At 50.3% G+C, this 20,396-nt stretch overlaps 1 protein-coding gene across 1 annotated transcript; it reads left to right on the top strand.

Moving 5' to 3' along the window:
• The first annotated feature begins 13,586 nt into the window (after positions 1 to 13,586).
• CD8B (CD8 subunit beta) lies at positions 13,587 to 20,105 on the top strand. Its single transcript, XM_054293287.1, has 5 exons — positions 13,587 to 13,724; positions 16,083 to 16,433; positions 18,776 to 18,865; positions 19,864 to 19,953; positions 20,065 to 20,105. The coding sequence occupies exons 1-5, from the start codon at positions 13,679 to 13,681 to the stop codon at positions 20,103 to 20,105; spliced, it is 618 nt and encodes a 205-aa protein (XP_054149262.1). The 5' UTR covers positions 13,587 to 13,678.
• Positions 20,106 to 20,396: the final 291 nt, after the last annotated feature.

Raw genomic sequence — 20,396 nt, 5'->3', positions numbered from 1 at the left:
GTCTTCTGTTCTGCTCATCTTTTATCATCTTTCCAAGTCTTTGAGGCTGCTCACACCCCTGCTGTCTTCCATGGGTGCTTTTCCAAGCTCAGGTGTTAAATTTACTTCTCTTTCCTTCCAAAGACAGTGTCCTGCTGGAACTCAGTACATCCCTCTGGGTGTCCAGGATGGCCAGGACCCCTGCCAGGGGGCTCAGAGACCCTGGCACACAGCCCAGAACACCTGTGGGTTTGATTATGACCCCTGGAGCAAATTACCAGCTTTGTATGAAGACCTGAAAGCCACAGAAGTTGAAGTAGTGTAATAATAAAATCATCACTAATTGAAAAAGTAGATTTTGGGGGTTTTAGAATAGGGGTTTTGGGGACAAGATGCTAGGACTTGGGTGTGAACAGCCTTTGTTCTTCTTCTTCTTTACCTCCATCTTCTGCTGTGATGCTGGCACTTTTAGATTGGTTTAGAGTAGAAGCTCACTGTTTAACATAGGTATTGGGAAGTTATTGTAAACATTGTATATGTAGTTTGTAGCATAAAGAGACAGCACCGCCCCGGGGGCAGGCAGAGTGCCTGGAACTGTCCTGCTGGATGGGCCTCAGCAAGGCAGGAGTGTGGAGAGACATGAAGGTATACAGTGAGAGAAAAGTAAAAGGTAGTTGTAAAGCAGTTCCTAAAGCAGTTCCCAGGCTTGATTTTATAAACAATAAGGTTCTCAGACAGTCTTCCCATAACAAGCAAAGCACTCTGTCTGGGAAAAGCTAGCTCCCTGGGAACAGATAACTGTATACCTTCATGGCTCTCCACACAGGAGAAAAATTTTTATAGATAAGATACAATAAACCTTGAGATGAGAAATGAAGAACTCCAACTCATTCTTTGAACGTGCAGGCTGAAACAGAGACTTTTCATGTGTCTCGGGCTGCAATAGACCACAACCTTCCAAGAGTGTCCATGGCTTTCCTTACCCCTATCTCCCTGGTTTAAGGACTCTTAAATCACACAAGAGCAGCATCTTAACATTACTATTTGGGGATGGGAAGTTCAAAAACAAGCTACTTATGCTAACTTTTGCTTCTTTGCTATGAGGGTGATCAAACAACGAAACAGGTTTGCCCAGAGAAGTTGTAGAGTCTCCATCCATGGAGGTGGGCAAAGCCCAGCTGAACGCAGTCCTGGGCAATATGCTTGAGCAGGTGGGTTCAGACTAAATGAAATCTCTCTAGAGGTCCCTTCCAACCTCAGCCATTCTGTGACTCATGCCATCTGCAGGCTGCTTGGCCTGTCCTCCCCTCCTGGGTGGCCCTCTGGTAACAGAGAAGGCCATCCCTGTCATCAAGGTCTGGCATGGCGTGTGTCCCCACCGCTCAACGCCTACTGGGTTGCAGCCAACAGCGGAGCCAAAAGATCTTCTTGGTGGCAAACACAGAGGCCAACCCAGTCTTGCCCTTGACTATTTCAGGAGGCTCTTGGCCAGCCCTGCTCCTTTCACCTGGTTATCAAAGCAGAGCTTCACCTGCCTCATCCGGTAACAAGTGGCTACCATGGCAAAGCACACACAGATTTGCATCAGCAGGATGACTACAATGGGGTGCAGCAGCGTGTTGAAAATGCCAGTGGCCGTGGGGGACCAGCCAAAAAAAACTTCCCACCAGTGGTGCTCTCCCGCCCTCTTAATTCGTTCCATGACCTGTTTTATAACTTTACCATCGTGGTGAACCGTTATTAGGATCTTTTTAGCTTGGGCCTTGGCATTTTCTAGCAGCTGCTGCAAATCTGCATGCTCTAACATTTCTTTTACAAGTGATAAATCCATACCGATGGGGGTCGGGGTTATTCTACGATACAAGGTATAGTTTCTGATTAGCAACTGGCTAGTAAACACGGGTGGTTTATACACAAAATCACAGCCTCTAATAGTAGCTACATTGCAAGCACACATATTTGAGTCGCTAAACACAGTCTGGTTATAAGCTTCATTAATCTGCACGTATTTACACGTCGTTCTGAAGCACACGCAGCCCTTCCCTACGTACACTAACATGGTTCTGTTACTGCTCTGGGGGTTGATCTCAAAGTGGCACACCCCTTCTTTGGTGTCAAAGCACACATCACTCGCCTTAAGGGCATCATCTTCGCATATGAATCCCAGCCCCCTCTCCAAAATGCAGGCTTCCAAATCCACCGTCTCCCACCTCCCGTCAGACACCCTGGCCCACACGCGGTGCTCCAGGGGGTAGACCACAGACCCGTTGGTGTTCACTCCCAGGGCCACGATGGGGTAAACCTTTTCAATGCGAGCCTCTGCCACAGTGAGGACGTGGGCAATGACCGCGTTGAGGGCCTGGTCGTGGGTGAAGTTGACGAGCCTCCACCAGGCCTGGAGCTGCCGCTCCTTCTCTGTGGCCGCGTCCCACACGATCTTTCGGATCTCGGTGGGCAGGACGCCGTTGTCACCGTCTCTCAGGATGCCTGCAACAACACTCTGCACCCACATCTGGGCCTGGATGCAGCTAAGAGCAAGAGAGACGTTACTTTGTTCCATGCCCAGGGCTCGCAACAGCACCTGATGGTCTTTCTCACTTATTTGTTCCCAGGTGGGAAGCACCTCTGACACAAGCCACTGCCCCATCCCAAGGCTGGACAGGGATGAGTTCAGGGGCTTGAGGAGGCCCTGCACACCCGAGGTGACAGTCTCCAGCTTGTTTGCCAAGACTTCAGCGTCCATGCTGTTGAGGACGCCCAGGCCAGCAGCTCCTCCTCCCAGGGCTGTGGCCAGCAGGTCCCTCCTGGCCCGGGCGGCCTGGAGGGAGCGGCTGTGGAGCCAGGCCAGCCAGCCAGTGTGCAGAGTGGACAGGAAAGGGGCACAGTGTGGGCTGACAGAGGAAATGTTAACAGTGGAGAGAGACAGCACCACCTTCTTTAGTGACCGGACAGGCCCTGTCAACAGCTCCTGGATATGATTTTTCTTCACTACGTAAGGACCTATTTTGGAAACAAAAGGGGGCAAGACAGCCATGATGGCAAATTCTTTTTTAAATCCTTCAGGGCCTCCTATCCACCACTTTCCTCCGAGTTTGGGGGACATTTCTATGCTCAGGTTTCCTTGACACCACACCTGGAGGGTTATAATCAGGTGTGGGCAGCGTCCATAATCCTGATTATACCACGAAGCCTCCACGTCTAATTCAGATCTATCAAGTGTTTTGGTCTCACAGAGGCAGGTCAGTGGAATGATCCACTTGTGGCTGTCAGGGGCTGTGACAGTCACGGTGGTGCCATTAATTTGCATTGGGTCAGCAACACTTTCTTGGGAGTATTTAATTTCCAGTTTTACCTGGTTGCCAATTTCAACATAACGGGGTGCATGCCAGGCCAAAAAATGGCACTTTGAGATCTTAATGGCAGCAAATGAGGGTGCTGTGGTGCTGATCTTAAATTTAAAGGACAGCCCCACGCTGTTGTGTGCCCAAAGGCAAACCACAAAGACTGGCTGGACCAAAGTAAAATTGTACCAGCAGTCCAAATTCTCCACAGCACAGATTTTGTTCTGATTCTTCTTAGTTTTTATTTCAATGACAGAGATTTGAGTTACTCGCTGGTGAGTGGATCCATTAATTACCCTGCACCCCACCTTTATTTGCTGTCCTACCTTTCCCAGCAGCTGTGGAAGTCTGTTTGTGCTATCCCAGCCCCACTCATTTTCCAAGTACACCTCTGCCCCATGCATAACCACTGTTGACAAATTTAAGCCTTTGTTAGAATTTAATCCCATGATTCCTGTGTGTTTTATGTAAGCTTGGGACCAGGGCCAATCAGTCCCAGTTTTTGTGTGCCTCCTAAGCCTGTGCTGAGCTGCGGCCTGTGTGTCAAGGTGCCTTTCTAAGTGAGAATGAGTGACATTTTTACCAAGATGCTGATGGGTCAGTTGGACACAGTGGGTGCTCAGCACTATGCACATACCAGAAAGCAAAGTAAATCCTGCAATCACAAATTTGAAAGCATTTTCCCCGCAGCACAAACAGGGCTGGTGATGCCACGAAGATCGCCCTTCCCGCTGGTCACAATCGCCTTCCATTTTCCTTTATCTGCAAAACATAAGCAAGGAGGCCTCTCCAGCCCCGTTAGTTTCCCTTCCATGCTTTTAATTGTGAAGAATGGAACCATTTCTCCTGCCTTTTTGCCCCTTTTCTGATTTCTACCTGGTACACAGAGCGGCTGGCCTTGTTCACAACCCTAACAGGCCCCAGCCACTGGGGTTCCAGCACCTGGTTCTTCTCCCTGACCCCTCTGTATATGACCAGGTCCCCTGTGTTCCACTCCACGGGGCGCAGGAGCACTCCCAGCTGCTTATCCATCTTAGGGATGCTGGTCTCCTGCACTGAGGCAAGCTGGTGGTAGGTGGCTGACACCGTCCTCAGCATGTCCTGGACCCACCTGTCCATCAGCACGCGGGGCTGCATTTCATCTGGGGGCTCCCCTCCTTGCCACCAGTGCTCCAGAAACTTCGGGTCTCTTGCAGGACGAAATTTTGTGGGGGAAAGTGTTTGAGATGCCAGAGACCCCCTCAGTGCCAGCAAGGTCAGTGGGAGCTTATGATCCCAGTCTTTCCTTTGCTGGCTCACAAGCTTCCTCAGGGCTGTCCTCAGTAACTGGTTGGGCCCCTCTGCTGAGATTGGCTTCTGGAAATGCCCTGTTATGTGGAGTTTTTGCTTGATTCCCAGGGCCTGGCACACCCCCTTTGTGACTTCCCCGATGAAGCGCTGGCCATGATCTGAGTGGATCTCCTTTGGGATGCCCCACTGTGAGAAGATGTGCTCTACCAGGATCTTTGCAGTTGCACTGGCTGAGTTGTTTCGGGCTGGGAATGCTTCCACCCATTTGGTGAAGATATCACTGACCACTAGGCAGTACTTATTGCCTTGGGCTGTTTGGGGCAGAGGGCCAATAAGCTCCATCTGCAACTTGCTCCATGGCCCAGAAGCCCTCTGGTGGCCCAGGATGGCTTTGGCTGTTTTGGCATCGGGATTGTTGGCTGCACAGGTCAGGCAGTTGCTGACATACCTCTCCACATCCTCTCTCATTTCTGGCCACCACCCAGCACCCTGCAGCCTCACCATGGTCTTGTCTGTCCCCAGATGCCCCTGCTCATGAGCCAGGGCCACCAGCTCTGTCCGGACCAGCTCAGGCACCACCCAGACTGGGAAATCTGCCCCCTCCCTCTGTGCCAGGATCAGCCCTGAGATGTCTTTCCACACTTTGCACCCTTTGTACTCCTTGCCCTGCGCTAACTCCCTGAGCCTGGGGTCCTGTGCCTGCAAGCCCACCAGATCCACGCTCTCCCAATGCCTGCTGGGAGCCACAAACATTGGGCCATTCTCTGACACCTTGCTGGCCTTCCACATCAGCCCTTCCTTGGCACCCTGCTTGGCTTTGGCATCTGCCTCCTTGTTCCACTTGGCTTCCTCTGTTCCCTTCTTGTGGGCCTTGACCTTGATGATCTGTGCCGGGCACGCCCTCTGCTCTGCCAGCCTGGCAAGGTACAGCAGCTTTTTGGCATAGGTGACAGGCTTGCCATCAGCAGACTGCATGTCCCTCTCCCTCCAGAGGGGCAGCCACTCCAGTGCCACACGCACCACCCAACCCGAGTCTGAAAATATGGCCAGTGGCTTGTCTGAGGGCGTGTTTTCCAGGGCAGCCATCACGGCCACCAGCTCGGCGGCCTGGATGGAGTGTGGCAGGCACCTCCCCTTCACCACCTCCCCCGTGCCCCTGTTGACAGCGGCATAGCCCGTGTAGGGCACCCCTTCCTCGTGGTAGTTGGACCCATCCACGAACCACACAGCATAGCCTCTCTCCTTGGCCTCCTCCAGGCTGAGGCTGCTCTCAAAGAGGGGTGCCCTCCGTGGCTTGGGGTCAGTAAGGGACACTCCCAGCTCCTCCCCATCCATCTCTGCACTGATTAGCACCCTGTAGGCACCAGGGGAGAGGTCCCCGGGGACCTCCTTGTTGGTCAGTGCCAGCGCCCAGTTGGCCATCCTGGGGCAGCACAGAGGACCCTCATCCCCCTTTCCCAACAAGAGGTACCTCACCGGGGTGCAGGAGGTCCTCAGCAGCACTGGGGCCGAGCCCAGCAGGTACTCCCAGTGCTGCAGGGCCCAGGTTAAGGCTAGAACCTCCCTCTCGTAGTCACTGAACTGCTGCTCATCTGGCATCAGGAGACGCGAGGCGTGGGCCACAGGGAGCAGCTTGGCACTGTGCTGCTGGCCCAGGGTGGCCTGCAGCCCCATGCCCGTGCTGGCCAGCTGCAGAACATAGGGCCTGTCCCCCCAGGGATGTGCCAGCGTGGGGGCTTGTGCCACACTCTCCTTCAAGGTCTTCACTGCCTCTTCCTGCTCTGGCCCCCATTCCCAGGGGGTGTTCTTTTTCAGGAGGTGGCAAAGGGGGGCTGTTTTCTCTGCATAGCTCTCAATGAACTCACGGCACAACCTCAGGAGGAACAGGAAGGACCTCAGAGTGGTGACATCAGACGGGGCTGACATCTTCTGTATTAGCTCAACCCTCTGCTTTTCCAGTGAGCGCCCTTCCTCCCCCAGGGTCACCCCCACAAAGGAAACCTCCTTCCAGCACAGCTGGGCCTTTGTGGGGCTGATCCTGAAGCCTGTCTTCTGGACAGCCCCCAGCACCTCTGCCAGCACCTCCAGGTTCTTCTCCTTGGTCCGGGTGTGGATGAGGATATCCCCAGCACAGGACAGCACGCTCTCCCTGTGGCTGACCTGCTCCCACATCCTCACCACGCGGGCGTGGCAGATGGCAGGGGCACTGTGGAAACCCGGGGGAACTCTGGTGAAAGCAAATTGCCGCCCTCGAATTGTGAAGGCAAACTTGTGCCAGGACTCGGGGTGCAAGGGGATGGCAAATGATGGGCTGGTCAGGCTGAGCACCGAGAACCACTCGGAGCCCCGGGAGATGGCTGCCATGATGTTGGGGTACCTGACCACCGTGGAGGTCTGCATCGGGGTGACTTGGTTCAGGGTGCTGAAATCAACTGTCAGCTTCCACGTTTTCCCATCAGCTTTCCTCAGGGGCCACACTGGGGCGTTGCTGGTGCTCTGCTGCTCCACCAGCATGCCCTGGTTCAGCAAGGTTTTGACTGTGTCCCACAAGCTGTCCTCAGCCTCAGCCGGGTACCAGGGCTGAAGCTGAGGAGGCGGATCCGGCCCTTTGATGGACACAGCAGCATCAGTCTGCCCACAGTCCAGCTTGCTCCTTGCCCAGACCTGGGGGAACTGCTCTGTGACCCGTTTCACCCGGGGCTCCCACTCAGGATGGACCAGGATCTCAGGGGCTTTCACTGACATCACCCTGTGGCTTGCCGGGATGACAGGCAAATCAATTTGTGGGCAATGTAGCAACGCTTGGTTTGCCAGGTCCACCACCACCCCCATCTTTGTCAGTGTGGAGATGGCTAAAATTCCTGGCTTTCCTTTCATTTCTATTTTCCCAAATTTTTCAGACCCTTTGGCAGTCCCAATTTCAAAGGGTATGGGCCCTGTGAAGGGCACTGAGGATTTCTGGCCGTTGGGCCCTGTCAGTTCAATAATTTCAGAGGTTTGGAAGATCCCGGCTCTGCCGGGGGCCATGTTCAGAATTGAATAAGAGGCACCAGTATCAATTAACATCACTTGTCCAAGCACCCCCCCTCCAATAGTTGTATCAACTATCAGGCGCCCCCACAAATCGGTCTTAATCGGTGCCACAAAAAGGGGCGATGCGGGTGCCTGGCAGCCCTATTGCTGAGCCTTAGCCCCCGGGTCAATCAGGTGGGAGCTGCTGGGTTTTTTGGTCTCGTACAGGGCCAGTTTTTTGAAGAGCTCCGCTTCCGGCAAGCCATCAATGTCCTCCGGTTTCTCATATTTTAGCAAGCGCTTCCTCAGCTCAGCCCGCCAAGCGTTAGACTTCTGAAACCTGAGCCCTTGCTGGTTCTCCTTCCCCATCCCCCCCTTGCTGTCAGGATCTTTTCGGTTGTCTCCTTGCATCTTTCTCATCCCTGCATTTTGGAAAGGCATGCCCAAGGTTTTCCCTTTCTTCCCCCCTGACGTGTACCCTGGGAATGCCTGCTTTTGCAGCTCAAAATTCTGGTTCAGGATCTGCTCCAGCTCTGACAGAGGCTTTTTGGCTGCATCCCCACCAGCAATCACCCGCAGTGGGGGTGTCAGCCCCACCACCAGAGGCTGCTTGAATTCAAGCTTGTCAAAATCAGGGGGGGAGTTCTTTGAGCCAGGCAGCCCAGCTATCTGGTAGAGCATCTTTTTACGGTTAACATAGGCATCGGGCCTCTCCTCAGGGTTTTGCTTCTCCTGGTGGAAGAGCACTAAGGGGTTGACCTCTGGGAAGAACACCTTCAGCACGGCCAGCTGGACATCCCTAATGTCCGGGACATTGCCCATCTGCACATCCCCTGGCAGTGATGCAAAATCATCTGGTTTCATGGACTTTCTCACAATGTCTATCAGGTCACTCACAAAGCTGCCACTCTGGCACTTGGGCAGACGCTGGACCCTGGACAGCCAGTTAATTGCTGTCTCCTTTGTCAGCGGCCCCAGCATCTTCCCCACTGTCTTAAGCTGCTCAGGGGTAAACCAGAGGACAGCCCTGTTGGTGTCTATGGGTTGGAGTGGGACATGGCTGACTGGCTCATCGTGGGGGACCTTTTTATCTTTGGAAGCCTCTGCCTCCCCTACTTGCAGCTGGCACACCTCCTCCCGCAGAGGAGCATAGGGGGACGGCCTGGTGGGGCTGTTAGCACCCCACACATCATCCTCATAATCATAGTGGGGTGGGTGCAAGTCCAGGGAGTCCTCCCCATCACCAGTCCCAACCTGAGTCCTCTTGCCTTTAATGGCAGCCACAATGCCCCTTGACACCCCCAGCTCTGCCTCCAGCTCCTGGATCTTGGCATGGCACACCTTGTGATCAGGGCCAGTGCCCCGGTCCCGCTGGACATCCTGCAGGACCGCCCTCACCGCGCTCTGCGCGTCGTGGGTCTCCCCAATCCACTTGCCAACCTCCTTTTTCAGCTCCTCCGTTTTCAGCTTCTCATAGCCCAGCTTGTTTTCCAGCCGGGTTATCTCCACCGCGCTCCGCAGAGAGTCCCCACACAGACCCTGCACCTCTGCCCGCAGGTTGTCCACCTGGCCTTTGAGCTCCTCCTTGTCCTTCTCCAAGGTCTGCACGTTCTCAAGAGCCTCCTTCAGCAATTTGGACAACTCCCTGCCTACCATCAGCAAACCCTGCAAAGCCGCTCGCTTCTTACACTTGTTAGTGGGTTTGGGCTTTTTGTTCTCCTCCGACCAGCTCTCCCACTGCTGGCACAGCTGCTGGTAAGCATCTGGGCCCTGGAAAGACCCTGGTGACCAAATTGGGGGGAGACACTTCTGGAGCACAAACTGCTCCAACTTCCAACTGCTAACAATGTCACTCATCATAGCAAAGGGGACAAGATCTGAGACCGCTCCAACTCAGGGCAAAACTACCATAACACACCAGCACTGACAACTCCTTCAGCCCCTCCACAGAGCAAGGCCACAACCCCACAACCCCACAACCCACCTCTCCAGAAAGGCCCCCGGGGAGACACTGAGCCTGGGCACAAGGGAAGGGGAAGGTGGGAACACCGAGCCTGGGCACAAGGGAAGGGGAAGGTGGGAACACCGAGCCTGGGCACAAGGGAAAGGGAAGGTGGGAACACCGAGCCTGGGCACAAGGGAAGGGGAAGGTAGGAACAGGAGGCCGCGGCCGGGCCGGCAGCTGCCGCGAGCCGCCGGCTCCCGGGAGGGAAAGGGGAAGGGATGTGGGATGTGGGATGTGGGAGCGGGTGAAGCAAAGGAGAGACGGAGTAGGAGCCCAATAATGAGATCTCACCAATCTTCGGCTGAGCGTTCCGGCAGTCCCAGGAGTCTGGAGATGGTCTCTGCAGAGGTCCAGCAGATCCAGCACCCTTAAGGTGAAGGTGGTGACGAGGTGGCAGCCTGGTGATTTTTATAGCCATGGCAGGTCGTTGTTTGGGGCTGGTGACACCTGTGTTTACTTCCTTGGTGGCTTTTCCTCCTCCGTGTGCTGCCTTCCCAAGGACACTTTCCTTGTCTTTCCTTATCCTCTTCGACACTGATTAGGCAAGCTGAGATCACACGGCAGCACCTGCACTGCCTTATCTGTTAGGGGAGGTCCGGGATTATCGTGGCTCACACTAAACTCCTGCTTGCACCAAATGTCCTGAAGAGGGAGAGCTGGAGCCTGTCCTCTGGCTGTCCATCCTTCCAGATCCCCCCATGGCCCCCTCATTTACTGCACACCCCATTGGCACCTGGGCATAGTGAGGAGATCACACATGAAGCTCACACCTGACACTTGTAACAAACACAGTCCTGCCAAACCACCCTCAAGCACAGATCTATTTGCCAGTGAGGGATGAAATGACAGGAAAATTCACACAAATCATCATTTAGATCCATTTTGGCCTCTGGTCTTTAAAAGCAGCATTTTTCTGTGCCACAGCGCAGGTCATCATACACTGACATGGACCTTGGGGTTACCCCATGAGATGTCAGGAGCCTCAGCTGTGATATTGCATCAGCTGAATTGCAGCAGTAAATCTGCACCTGCAAAAGCAGATGGACCCCCCCCCAACCTCACCATACAAACCACATCTTAGCTTGGAGAAGTTTAGAAAATTTGGCCCACTTGTTTCGGGGTTTTGGGGTGATTTTTTTTCTGCTATTACACTCAGAAAAAGGTACCAATCATCTCACTCAGTGAAAATGCTATCATTTTCATTACTGCTTTTACCTCTAATTAAGTACTCCAGAAACTAAACTCTCCACTAGAATAAAACGATTTTTTAAAAATTTTAAAAGGAAAAAAAGTGTTCACAGCTGCCGGAGCCCCAGGGAGTTTCAATCCTGCACCCCTTTACCCCCAGAGCAGCCCCTATTTCTACATACTGTGTTGGACTAGCCTGGGGGTTGAGCAGCCTTCCCTGACCCCCAAAATCAGTCCTTCTAACCTCAAAAGCACTGAGAGAATGATTTTTTTCTCTATTTTTGTGGTAGCTGTTTTCTCTAGCCAGGCATTTACAGCTCAGCTGCAATTAACCTCCTCTGCAGCATGGGAGTTTAACAGATATGAAACCCCAGCCAGGTCCTGCTTCTTGGCTCTAAACCCTGTTCTTCTACACCAATGCTTTGCTCTAGCCCCCCAAAACAAACACTTTATTGTAGGAAATTCATAAAAGGGGGGGAAAGAAAGAGTAAAAAGTGCAGAAAACTGGTGAAAGCACCGGAAATTAATCTCAGCATGGTGAGGTGGACAGGATACAAACTGGAAAAAAGAAGAGGGGCTGTTTCCCACTAGGATGAGTTCACAGGGGACATAACTGGGGTGCGGACAGAGATGGTTGTCTTTAATTTCAGAAAAAGGACAAAATTCCCCTGGAAATTGTGCAGCTACATAGCACAAATACACCAAAATTCAACAATTTCCCCCCCAGCACTGCCCAGCCGTTAGCCAAACACTGGTGATTAGAGGAGCTGCTATTCCTCAGCAAGGTCACTGGCAAATCTTGCTTGTGTGAACAGATAAGATCAACTTACACCCTTCTTTCCTCCCCTTTTCTTCCCAGGACAGCAGCCCCAAACAATGTGGGGATGTTACAAACAGCAGCTGCCTCCTGCACGTTCACACAGTGCTTTGATTTTTGTCAGAGCTTTGCTGCCAGACAAAGATTTCCCTCCTCCAAGATGTTTGCTTGTAGGAGCAACAGCCAGTCCTGAGAACAGCCTGGCCACTGGTAAACAGCTTCACTGAGTATAAACAGCAATTTTTAAAATTTATATTTAATCTATATTCCAGTACAAGATGCTTTTACATTTCATATATAGTGCTTTCTCAAAAGTTGCTGTAATGTCCTGGGGAGTCATCCCAGTGTAACACCCCCATATCCAAAGTTGTAATGATGGCAGAAGCCACCTCTGGGAAAAACTCTTGTCCTGGCCAGGCAGCCAGAAGTTGCTCCAGGTGACAGCAGCAGTGGAAATGAGGGATTTAGCCTTTGCAGCAGCTGGGCATTTGGGGCTCACCTCACTGACTTCGCCACAGGGATGAAGGGAAAATTCCCTTGCAGTGGCATTTCTCATAACAAGCACTCCCTGCCACCCCACCTCAATAAAAAGAAGTGTTTCACTTCATTTTAGGGAGGGCCCAATCTCAGGGTGATGTGAAACAAAAGGGGACAGGTGAGCAGAAGGTGAGGACAGCAGAGGCAAGTGTTGCTGCGACCCACATCAAGGGCTCAGCTCTGGAAACAAGAGCTTAAAGCACTGAAATGGGTTTGAAAACACTAAAATTGCCTTCTCCTGCCAGGAAAGAGTTAAGGAGCAATTCAGCCCACCCTAAAGTTTAGCAGATGAGTGTTTTGTGGCAAGGGTTTTGCAGCTAGCAACCCGCTCTGAGCAGGAAATTAATTTAAACAGAAATGGGGAGAGGATGTGTTACAGCAGCACGGAAGAATCTGGTATAAAACAGACCAAAAGCTCACAGTGCACAAGATGCAATATTGGTTTTCCTATTCCTCTGCCAGCTCAACCCTGGAGGAGGTTTCTCAGTGCCCCCATGTGAGATTTCCTTTTCTGGGGAGATGCTGGGCATTGTAAGGACCACAAGTATCTGCATGAGAGGGACAGAAAAGAAAACTGAATGTCACTTTGCAGCCAAGAGGGCAGCAAATAAAAATAATTTCAATTTTTTTCCCAAACAGGAAAATATTGAAGTCTGCTGACACCAGTTCATCTGTGTAATTTCACCTCATGTACTTGTCTTTGAATCCTAAACCCCAAGTGCTTCAAACCTCTTCCTCCCAGACATTTCAAAGTCATTCTGATACTTTATCATTTAAATATTTCTGCCTATGAGCTGCATGCTGTCACAGCTACCGAAGCAGCACATGCTCTGAGGTGGAAAGCCCCAGCAGAATTTCCTCATTTTTGTGGTTTTTCAGCCACAAATTTGTTTGAGGTTTCTTGCTCTTGATTTCAAAGCTTTCCGTGATGCTTCACATCTCTGCTTTATGTTGGGTTGGTCTGGTGTTCAGCATTTTTCAGAGAAAAACACCTGCTATAAATTCTGCTGTAGAAAACAACTCCACAGATCAAACTGCATCTTTTCCTTGTCTTGAATGCTTTTTTTATTTCAACAGGGGGAAAACCAGCCAAAATTCACGCTTTCCTTCTTTTATCTTTAAGGCCATGGTCCTACATTTGTAAATTTTTGATAGAAGTAGATTAAAAGAAGGAGGAATAACTAAGTGGTGAAATATGAAGAAATCTGAAGAAATTAAAAACCAGTGAGTTTTCTTGGTTTCATTTTTTGAAGAGGATTTAAGGTACCCTGAGAAGTGCTGGAGAAGAGCAAAAGGTGCTGCCCTGACGGACTCTTGGGTTTGGGGCTTGGCACAGAAGAAGCTGCCAGGCTGAGGCTCCAGGTGCTGCTCTTTGGCAGCTGCTGCTGAGAGATCTGCACAGAGAGGGGCAAGGACTTCCTGAGGGGAAGCCAGCCCTGCCACCAAGAGGTGACAGCGAAGGGAAAGGGGGAGCTGGCACAAAACCCCTCTGTCACCGAGTCCGCCACCATGGCCCGGCCGTGGCTCCATCTCTGCATCTGCCTCCAGATCCCAGGTAAGAGCAACACATCTCCTAGGGGTTGAGGGCACCTAAAATCCTGCTGGAGCCTCTCCCCCACCACACTCCAGCAGCTGGATGATGGCAGATTAAATATACCATCACAGTAGAGATCTACAGGGTATTATTGCCTATTTCAAATCACTTTGGATCATGCTATTAATGACATGCTTTAGGCTTTGGTCAGCCCTGAACTGGTCAGAAAGTGGGACCAGTTGGTTGCTGTGGTTCCCTTCCAACTGAAGTAGTTCTATTCTATTCTATTCTATTCTATTCTATTCTATTCCATTCCATTCCATTTCATTCCATTCCATTCCATTCTACTCTACTCTATATTCTGTCCATAGTGGTATAGACACCACAGCATTTTTACTCCTCAGTGCAGATGAAGCTGCTAATGGAGAAGTTAAAATCTCCACTGCCAGTGTAACACAAAGGTGACAAACATCCCAAATTTTCTAAATCATCCAAAGACTGAGTATTTCCAAGGGCCACAGCTGGAATTGGTGTGTTATAAAACCATTCTACCTTACAGGTTCTGATATCCTATCAATCTGTAAGGTGGGGAACCCACTGAGAAAACCTCAATAAATGGGAGTTTGCTTTGCCCATGCAATAGGAAAAGGGGTAATTTTTAAGTTGCTGCAGGCTGGTCTGGCCAAGCACCATGATTCCCCATGGTCCCCTTGAATATTCACCAGGAAAGGGAACAGAGAGGTTTTGGGGTTGAAGGTATGACTGAGGATGAGTTTTCTTCTCTGTCTCCATCCCAGCTCACTCCTGGCTGACCACTGGCGCTGAGCTGAGATCTTCCAGAATCTCTTCTTATCTTTTCTGACTTATATAACAATGTCTCCAACAGGTCAAAGATAAGTTTTTCTTGGAGAGTTTTGTTTCCCATGCCCAGCAGAGCCAGACCTCAGGGCACTCAAGGAGACCCTGAAGCCCCCATGTGCCATGGCCACGCACATTTCATCCCCTGAAAAACCACACAGGTGTTTGCCAGGACAAAATCTGAGAGAATTTAAACCTTAAATTTAATTCTTTCTTAATCTGAGAGAACTTAAACCTCTCTAAAGCCTTAAATTTATATATTTTAATAAAAAGAGACATTAATGCTGTCACAGAGCCAGAGGATGTGGTGAAATGCTGCAGCTGCTGTGCAACACTGGAATTTTGGCATTACAATGTTAGTGTTCTGCAGCACTGGGGTCATTGGTGGGGGGATAGAGGAAGGCTCTGGACCCCTGTCAGCCACCAGAGCCCTCTCCTCTGCCTGTCCCATTGGGAACATGGCAGACATCAGGACTTTGTGCCACATTAATGCCTTTAGATGTTCTTGGGTGGTGCCCATCCATCCCCACACCACAGGGCCTGCATGAGGCTGAAAAAACTGCTGTAAGCAACTTCAGATTTTGAAGAAAAAGGAACATTTTAAAGTTAAAAAAAAAGACAAGAAACACATTATTGAGCTTTTTGCACAACTTTAAAACACGCCTGGGAAAGAGATGGGGGCAGCAGGAGTGCCCTTATCTGCAGAGGGCTGTTTTTCACTCGGGCTCAGGGTATCTGCAGCTTTGCAGGACTGTTTGCTGAACAGCAAGGATCACAAGTTACCTGTTATCCTTTCCACAAGGACACCCCTCACATCTGCCTGGGCCAAACAAGACTCTGATAATTTCCACAAAGCTGCAAAGCCCAAACAGGGAGATGTGATGCCAAACCAAAGCTTTGAACCCCACCGCTGCCCCTCACTCCCTCTCCTTCCCCATGTCTCAAAATTCCTTTGAAAAATATTATTGTCTGAAGACTAATATCAAATTGGCTCATTTTGACATGTTTTGCATGTTTTTGGTCTCTTTTTCTGCCCCTTAAATGTTTATTGGTGTTGTATCTGTAAGAAGAAAAATATGGCAAATCTGTTAAGAGGCACTAAAATTTGTTGAAAAAGGGGTAAAATGTCTGAAAAATGAGAAAGGTAAGGAGGGCAGGAGAGGAGCATTCACAGGGGCAGGCAGGGACGCTCTTCCCTGCACATACAGCCCCCAGGAGACCCTCAAAACCATCCCTCCATCCCTCTCCCTGTCAGTCTGCCTCCTTCTTAGATGAGTGATTTCAGAGAAAATCTGCCTGTATAATTTGGCCTGGCCAAAACAATACCTGGGGAACCCAAAAAGGCGTCTGAGGGAATATGGGAGCATCCTGATAAAAAATGCTCCTGTTTCTCTCTCGTGTGACCCCTCTGGTCTGTGTGTCTACTGTGATTTTATTGAACCCATAAAGAAAATCTGTACTTTGCACAAAAGAAAAACAATGAAATTAAAATAATAACTGTATGTTTCTCTTTTTCCTTAGGTTTTTATACAACTCTGCTATTAGCCCAAACTCCAGGGCATATTCTAACCCAAACCAGCAATAAAACTGAAATCCTCTGTGACCTGAAGAAGGAGCACGCCGGGGTCTACTGGTACCGCTGGAGCCAGGAGAGGCAACAATTCCAGTTCTTGTTGTTCTCCAACGCAATGGGCAGAGCCACCTATGGCCCAGAGGTGAGGCAGGACAAGTTCAGTGTCCATGAGGCGAGGTCCCAGAGCTCCTACAGCCTGCACATCAGCCACCTGCAGCCCTCAGACAGCGGCATCTACTACTGCTCCGTGTCCCAGTCCTCCCAGCTGCTCCTGGGCACTGGCACACAGCTCACTGTGGGTAAGCAGCACCCTCGGGCTTCCAAAATGTGCCACCAATAGCTGTGATGAACCTGGGAAATTCTTCCCAATTTTTGAGTTGCAAGGCTGGGGCTGTGGGTTTTGTCTCTGAGATCGGATAAAGCAGAAAATACAGAAAATGGCTAAAATTTGGGTCAGCTTTGTGTGATAGTCCTTTTTGCCATCAGCAGTTGCAGAAAATGCAGAAAATACAGAAAATGGCTAAAATTTGGGTCAGCTTTGTGTGATAGTCCTTTTTGCCATCAGCAGTTGCAGAAAATACAGAAAATGGCTAAAATTTGGGTCAGCTTTGTGTGATAGTCCTTTTGCCATCAGCAGTTGCTCTGCTGTGGGCATGCCTTGAGCACAGCATTGCTCCCAGTGCTCGAGGATTTCCTTGGGAAGTCCTGGTATTGCCATGCCCTGTGTTTTTCTCATTCCCTGCTGTACTCTGGATGGGAGGCTGGATGTGTGCCCTGCTCAGCTCACAGGTCCTTCCATGACATAATTCTTCCTTACTCTCACTCCAAGTGACAAGAGCAGCACTGAGGCCAGAAAGCATCACCCCTGAAATCTCTGTGGGGTGGATCTGATGGCAGCTTTCAAGACCATCCTCTAAAAAAAAGTACTGAAATGGGATTATTCCTCATGCTGGATGTGTGCCCTGCTCAGCTCACAGGTCCTTCCATCCCATAATTCTCCCTCATCCTCACTCCAAGTGACAAGAGCAGCACCAAGGACAGAAAGCATCACCCCTGAAATCTCTGGGGTGGATCTGATGGCAACTTTCAAGACCACCCCCTCAAAAAAAAAACCCAAAAAACTGAATGGGATTTATTCCCCAAGCTGGATGTGTGCCCTGCTCAGCTCACAGGTCCTTCCATCCCATAATTCTCCCTCACTCTCACTCCAAGTGACAAGAGCAGCATTAAGGACAGAAAGCATCACCCCTGAAACCTCTGGGGTGGATCTGATGGAACTTTTAAGACCATCCTCCAAAAAAAATACTGAAATGGGATTTATTCCTCAAAGCTCACAGCCAACTATTCCTGGGGAGATCCAAACAGGAATAACATTTTTCTGCAGGTGTCGTGGGAGGAGAGAGGCTTTACAGACATCTGGGGCATACAGAAGCTCTTTTCAGCCCATTTTCCCTTTGACCACAGAGCAGTAGTTGATGCAGAAAAAAGAATGCATTTGAAGTGGGACTCAGCCTCTATTTTTGCAGACTTTTAGGGAGACAAATAACTTATTTAACTAAGATACAAATAACGTATTTAACCAAAATGCCACTTCTGGCTCTAAAGGGGACCCAGTGTCCCAGTTTTTCTGGGCTTTTTTTGCAAATGCACTCTGTACCTTGAACTGGATAAGAAATCCCTTTTGGATTCTTGCAGGCTCAGAGAAAAGCTGGTTTAAGATAAAGGAGAATTGTTTTTTAGCAGCTGGGCACATATCTCTGTGCAAAGCATGAAAAACAGGATTGAAATGCAGCTTGATCAAGGACACCAATTAAAAAGTAAACAGCAGCAGGTGCTCTGGGAAGACTCGGGCTTTGCTGGATATTTTCTTTTAGTTCTCATGATAAAACAAATTGTCTTTAAGTTTCTTTTCCCTAAGTTTATTATCATTTAAGGGAGAAGTTGTCCAGATAAATCCCAGAGCCCTGATGTCTCATCTTCTCATGTAAAAGAATGGTAGTTTCTGTAAGAATTTACATCCTGGGTAGAAACAGGAAAAAAAATAGTTTTCAGTCACCTAAAATTTTGAATAAAATTTTGAATTAAAAAATAGTTTTCAATCACCTAAAATTTTGAATAAATATGGTTTGAGCAGTCAGACATGCAGCTATTTAATGACATTACTGGCATATTTTCCTGGCCAACTTTATTCAGAAACAAATATGTTCCATTTGAATTTAGATACACTATAATAAATCCTACCCTCATTTTATCAGGGAAAAATAAATCAAGTGTTGAGCAAAGACTAGAGCAATGTGAATAAGGAAAAAAATCCATGCATCCCTTCAAACATTTCAGTGCTGCTGAAATGGTTTTACCGATGGTTTTGTGCAATTCTGGTGAGATGATGCTTGGCAGCAAATGTCACTGAAGAAAATTTGGGGGTTTTCCCTGCACGAGCCTTCTTTACCTGGTACATTATTTGATTAACACTTTTGAAAGCTCTTGGTGACGTCTGTGAGCCCCAAGAGGCTCAGGTGAGGTGAAGCTCACCCCTCTGAGTGAGGGGTCACTGCTGGGGGCTGGTTCAAGGCTGGTTCTCTTGGCTGCTGTTGGAGATGTCTCTGCCACACTCACCACCCTCCTTTTCTCCTTTCCCCAGTTGATGTTTTGCCTCCAAAGACCACGCAGACACCAGTGTCCAAAAAGCCTCTGCCACGCACAACCAAAAGGAAAGCTGCCAGCAGGGAAGGTATGGCACTGTGCCAGCTCCTGGCAAAAGGGCTTTGCTGAGCTCTTGGGTAACTTCTGTGAGCTCCAAGAGGGCTCAGCTGGGGTTTGTCCTGGAGTGGGGCCACCACAGGGTCACCCTGCAGGAGTGGCTGTCTGGGTACACATGGACACACTGCTCTGGACAGACTTCTGCCTCTAGGACGGATTCCCTGGCACATCCACAGGTTTAGGGGCAGGATGGATTTCAGGTTAGGGTCTCATGACCTCACAGTCAAGTTCCCTGCAGTGCCTTTTTCACTGTGAGAGGGACTGAGCACCAGAACAGGTGTCCCAGAGAGGTTGTGGAGTCTCCCTTGTCACAGACAACTTTCATGAAAAATCCTTTCCTTAGGACTTTTCCTCCTGAGAAGCTGACAGGCCTCAGGAACAAAATGTAAGCATTGATTATCTGCTGCTGTGGAATGCAACAAGTAGATCTGTGATTAATCCATGTAAGATGTTTGTAATTAATGGCCAATCACAGCCCAGCTGGCTCGGACACAGACTCCAAGCCACAAACCTTTGTTATCATTCTTTGCTATTCTATTCTTAGCTAGCCTTCTGATGAAATCCTTTCTTCTATTCTTTTAGTATAGTTTTAATGTAATATATATCATAAAATAATAAATCAAGCCTTCTGAAACATGGAGTCAGATCCTCATCTCTTCCCCAATCCAAGAACCCCTGAGAACACCATCACATCCCTTATCAAAAATATGCAAAAGCCACCTGGACACAGTCCTGTGCCCTGTGCTCTGGGATGACCCTGCTTGAGCAGGGAGGTTGGCCCAGGTGGCCCACTGTGCTCTCTTCCAGCTTTACCCACTCTGTGGTTCTATGGTGCATCCTTCAAAGGTCACCCCAGGGTGATGGTCACATCCTCACCACCCCTCTGAGGGCCTTGCTTTCCTCCCTTCCCCAGCCCCAAGGCTGCTGGGGCAGGGCGGTGCCAGGTGCTGAGTGCTCTCCTGTCCCCAGGTCCCTGCAGTCCCCTGGTCTGGATCCCTCTGGCTGCTGCTGTCCTGCTGCTGCTGCTGAGCCTGGTGCCCACCGCCTACCGCCTGCACCGTGAGTTTGCTGCCCCCACCCTGAGGGGCCAGCCCTGGCACAGCCCAGCAGGGCATGGACAGCTGGGAGAGGGGCCAGCACTGATGGACACTGTCTCTTGTCTCTTCCCAGGTCTGCGGCGGAGGCTGCGGCTTCGCATCCACAGGCAGTAATTCCCAGTAATTCCCAGTAAATCCCACTGCCCTCCCTGCATCAGACAGGCAAGAAGAAGCCACGGACCCTCCCCTGCAGGAGCCTGAGCATGGCCAGGAAGGACCTGGCAGGGGACAGACGTGGGCTCGTACCACAAAACAAACATTTCTTTCCTGCATGACTTCAACATTCTCCTGGACACAACCCTGGCAAAAGGACCAGGCTGGATTCTGCAGCATCCTGAGCACCTCCCAAAGGACACTGAGCAGGGCAAATGCCACGGCTGGCTCTGCACAGGGGAAAGGGGCTGG

This window comes from Melozone crissalis, unplaced genomic scaffold (assembly GCF_028551555.1).
Source record: "Melozone crissalis strain CALT ecotype California unplaced genomic scaffold, PUWL_Pcris_2 ptg000132l_1, whole genome shotgun sequence".
Taxonomy (NCBI): domain Eukaryota; kingdom Metazoa; phylum Chordata; class Aves; order Passeriformes; family Passerellidae; genus Melozone; species Melozone crissalis.
The sequence above is the reverse complement of the archived record's forward strand: the minus strand, read 5'-3'. Positions and strand labels throughout refer to the sequence as shown.

What these genes read in the sequence shown, in the direction of transcription:
- CD8B (XM_054293287.1), top strand. Translation starts at nt 13,679, where the DNA reads ATGGCCCGGCCGTGGCTCCATCTCTGCATCTGCCTCCAGATCCCAG. An exon ending in CATCTGCCTCCAGATCCCAG is followed by an intron (nt 13,725 to 16,082) that starts GTAAGAGCAACA and finishes CTTTTTCCTTAG; the next exon opens with GTTTTTATACAACTCTGCTA. An exon ending in CACCGCCTACCGCCTGCACC is followed by an intron (nt 19,954 to 20,064) that starts GTGAGTTTGCTG and finishes GTCTCTTCCCAG; the next exon opens with GTCTGCGGCGGAGGCTGCGG.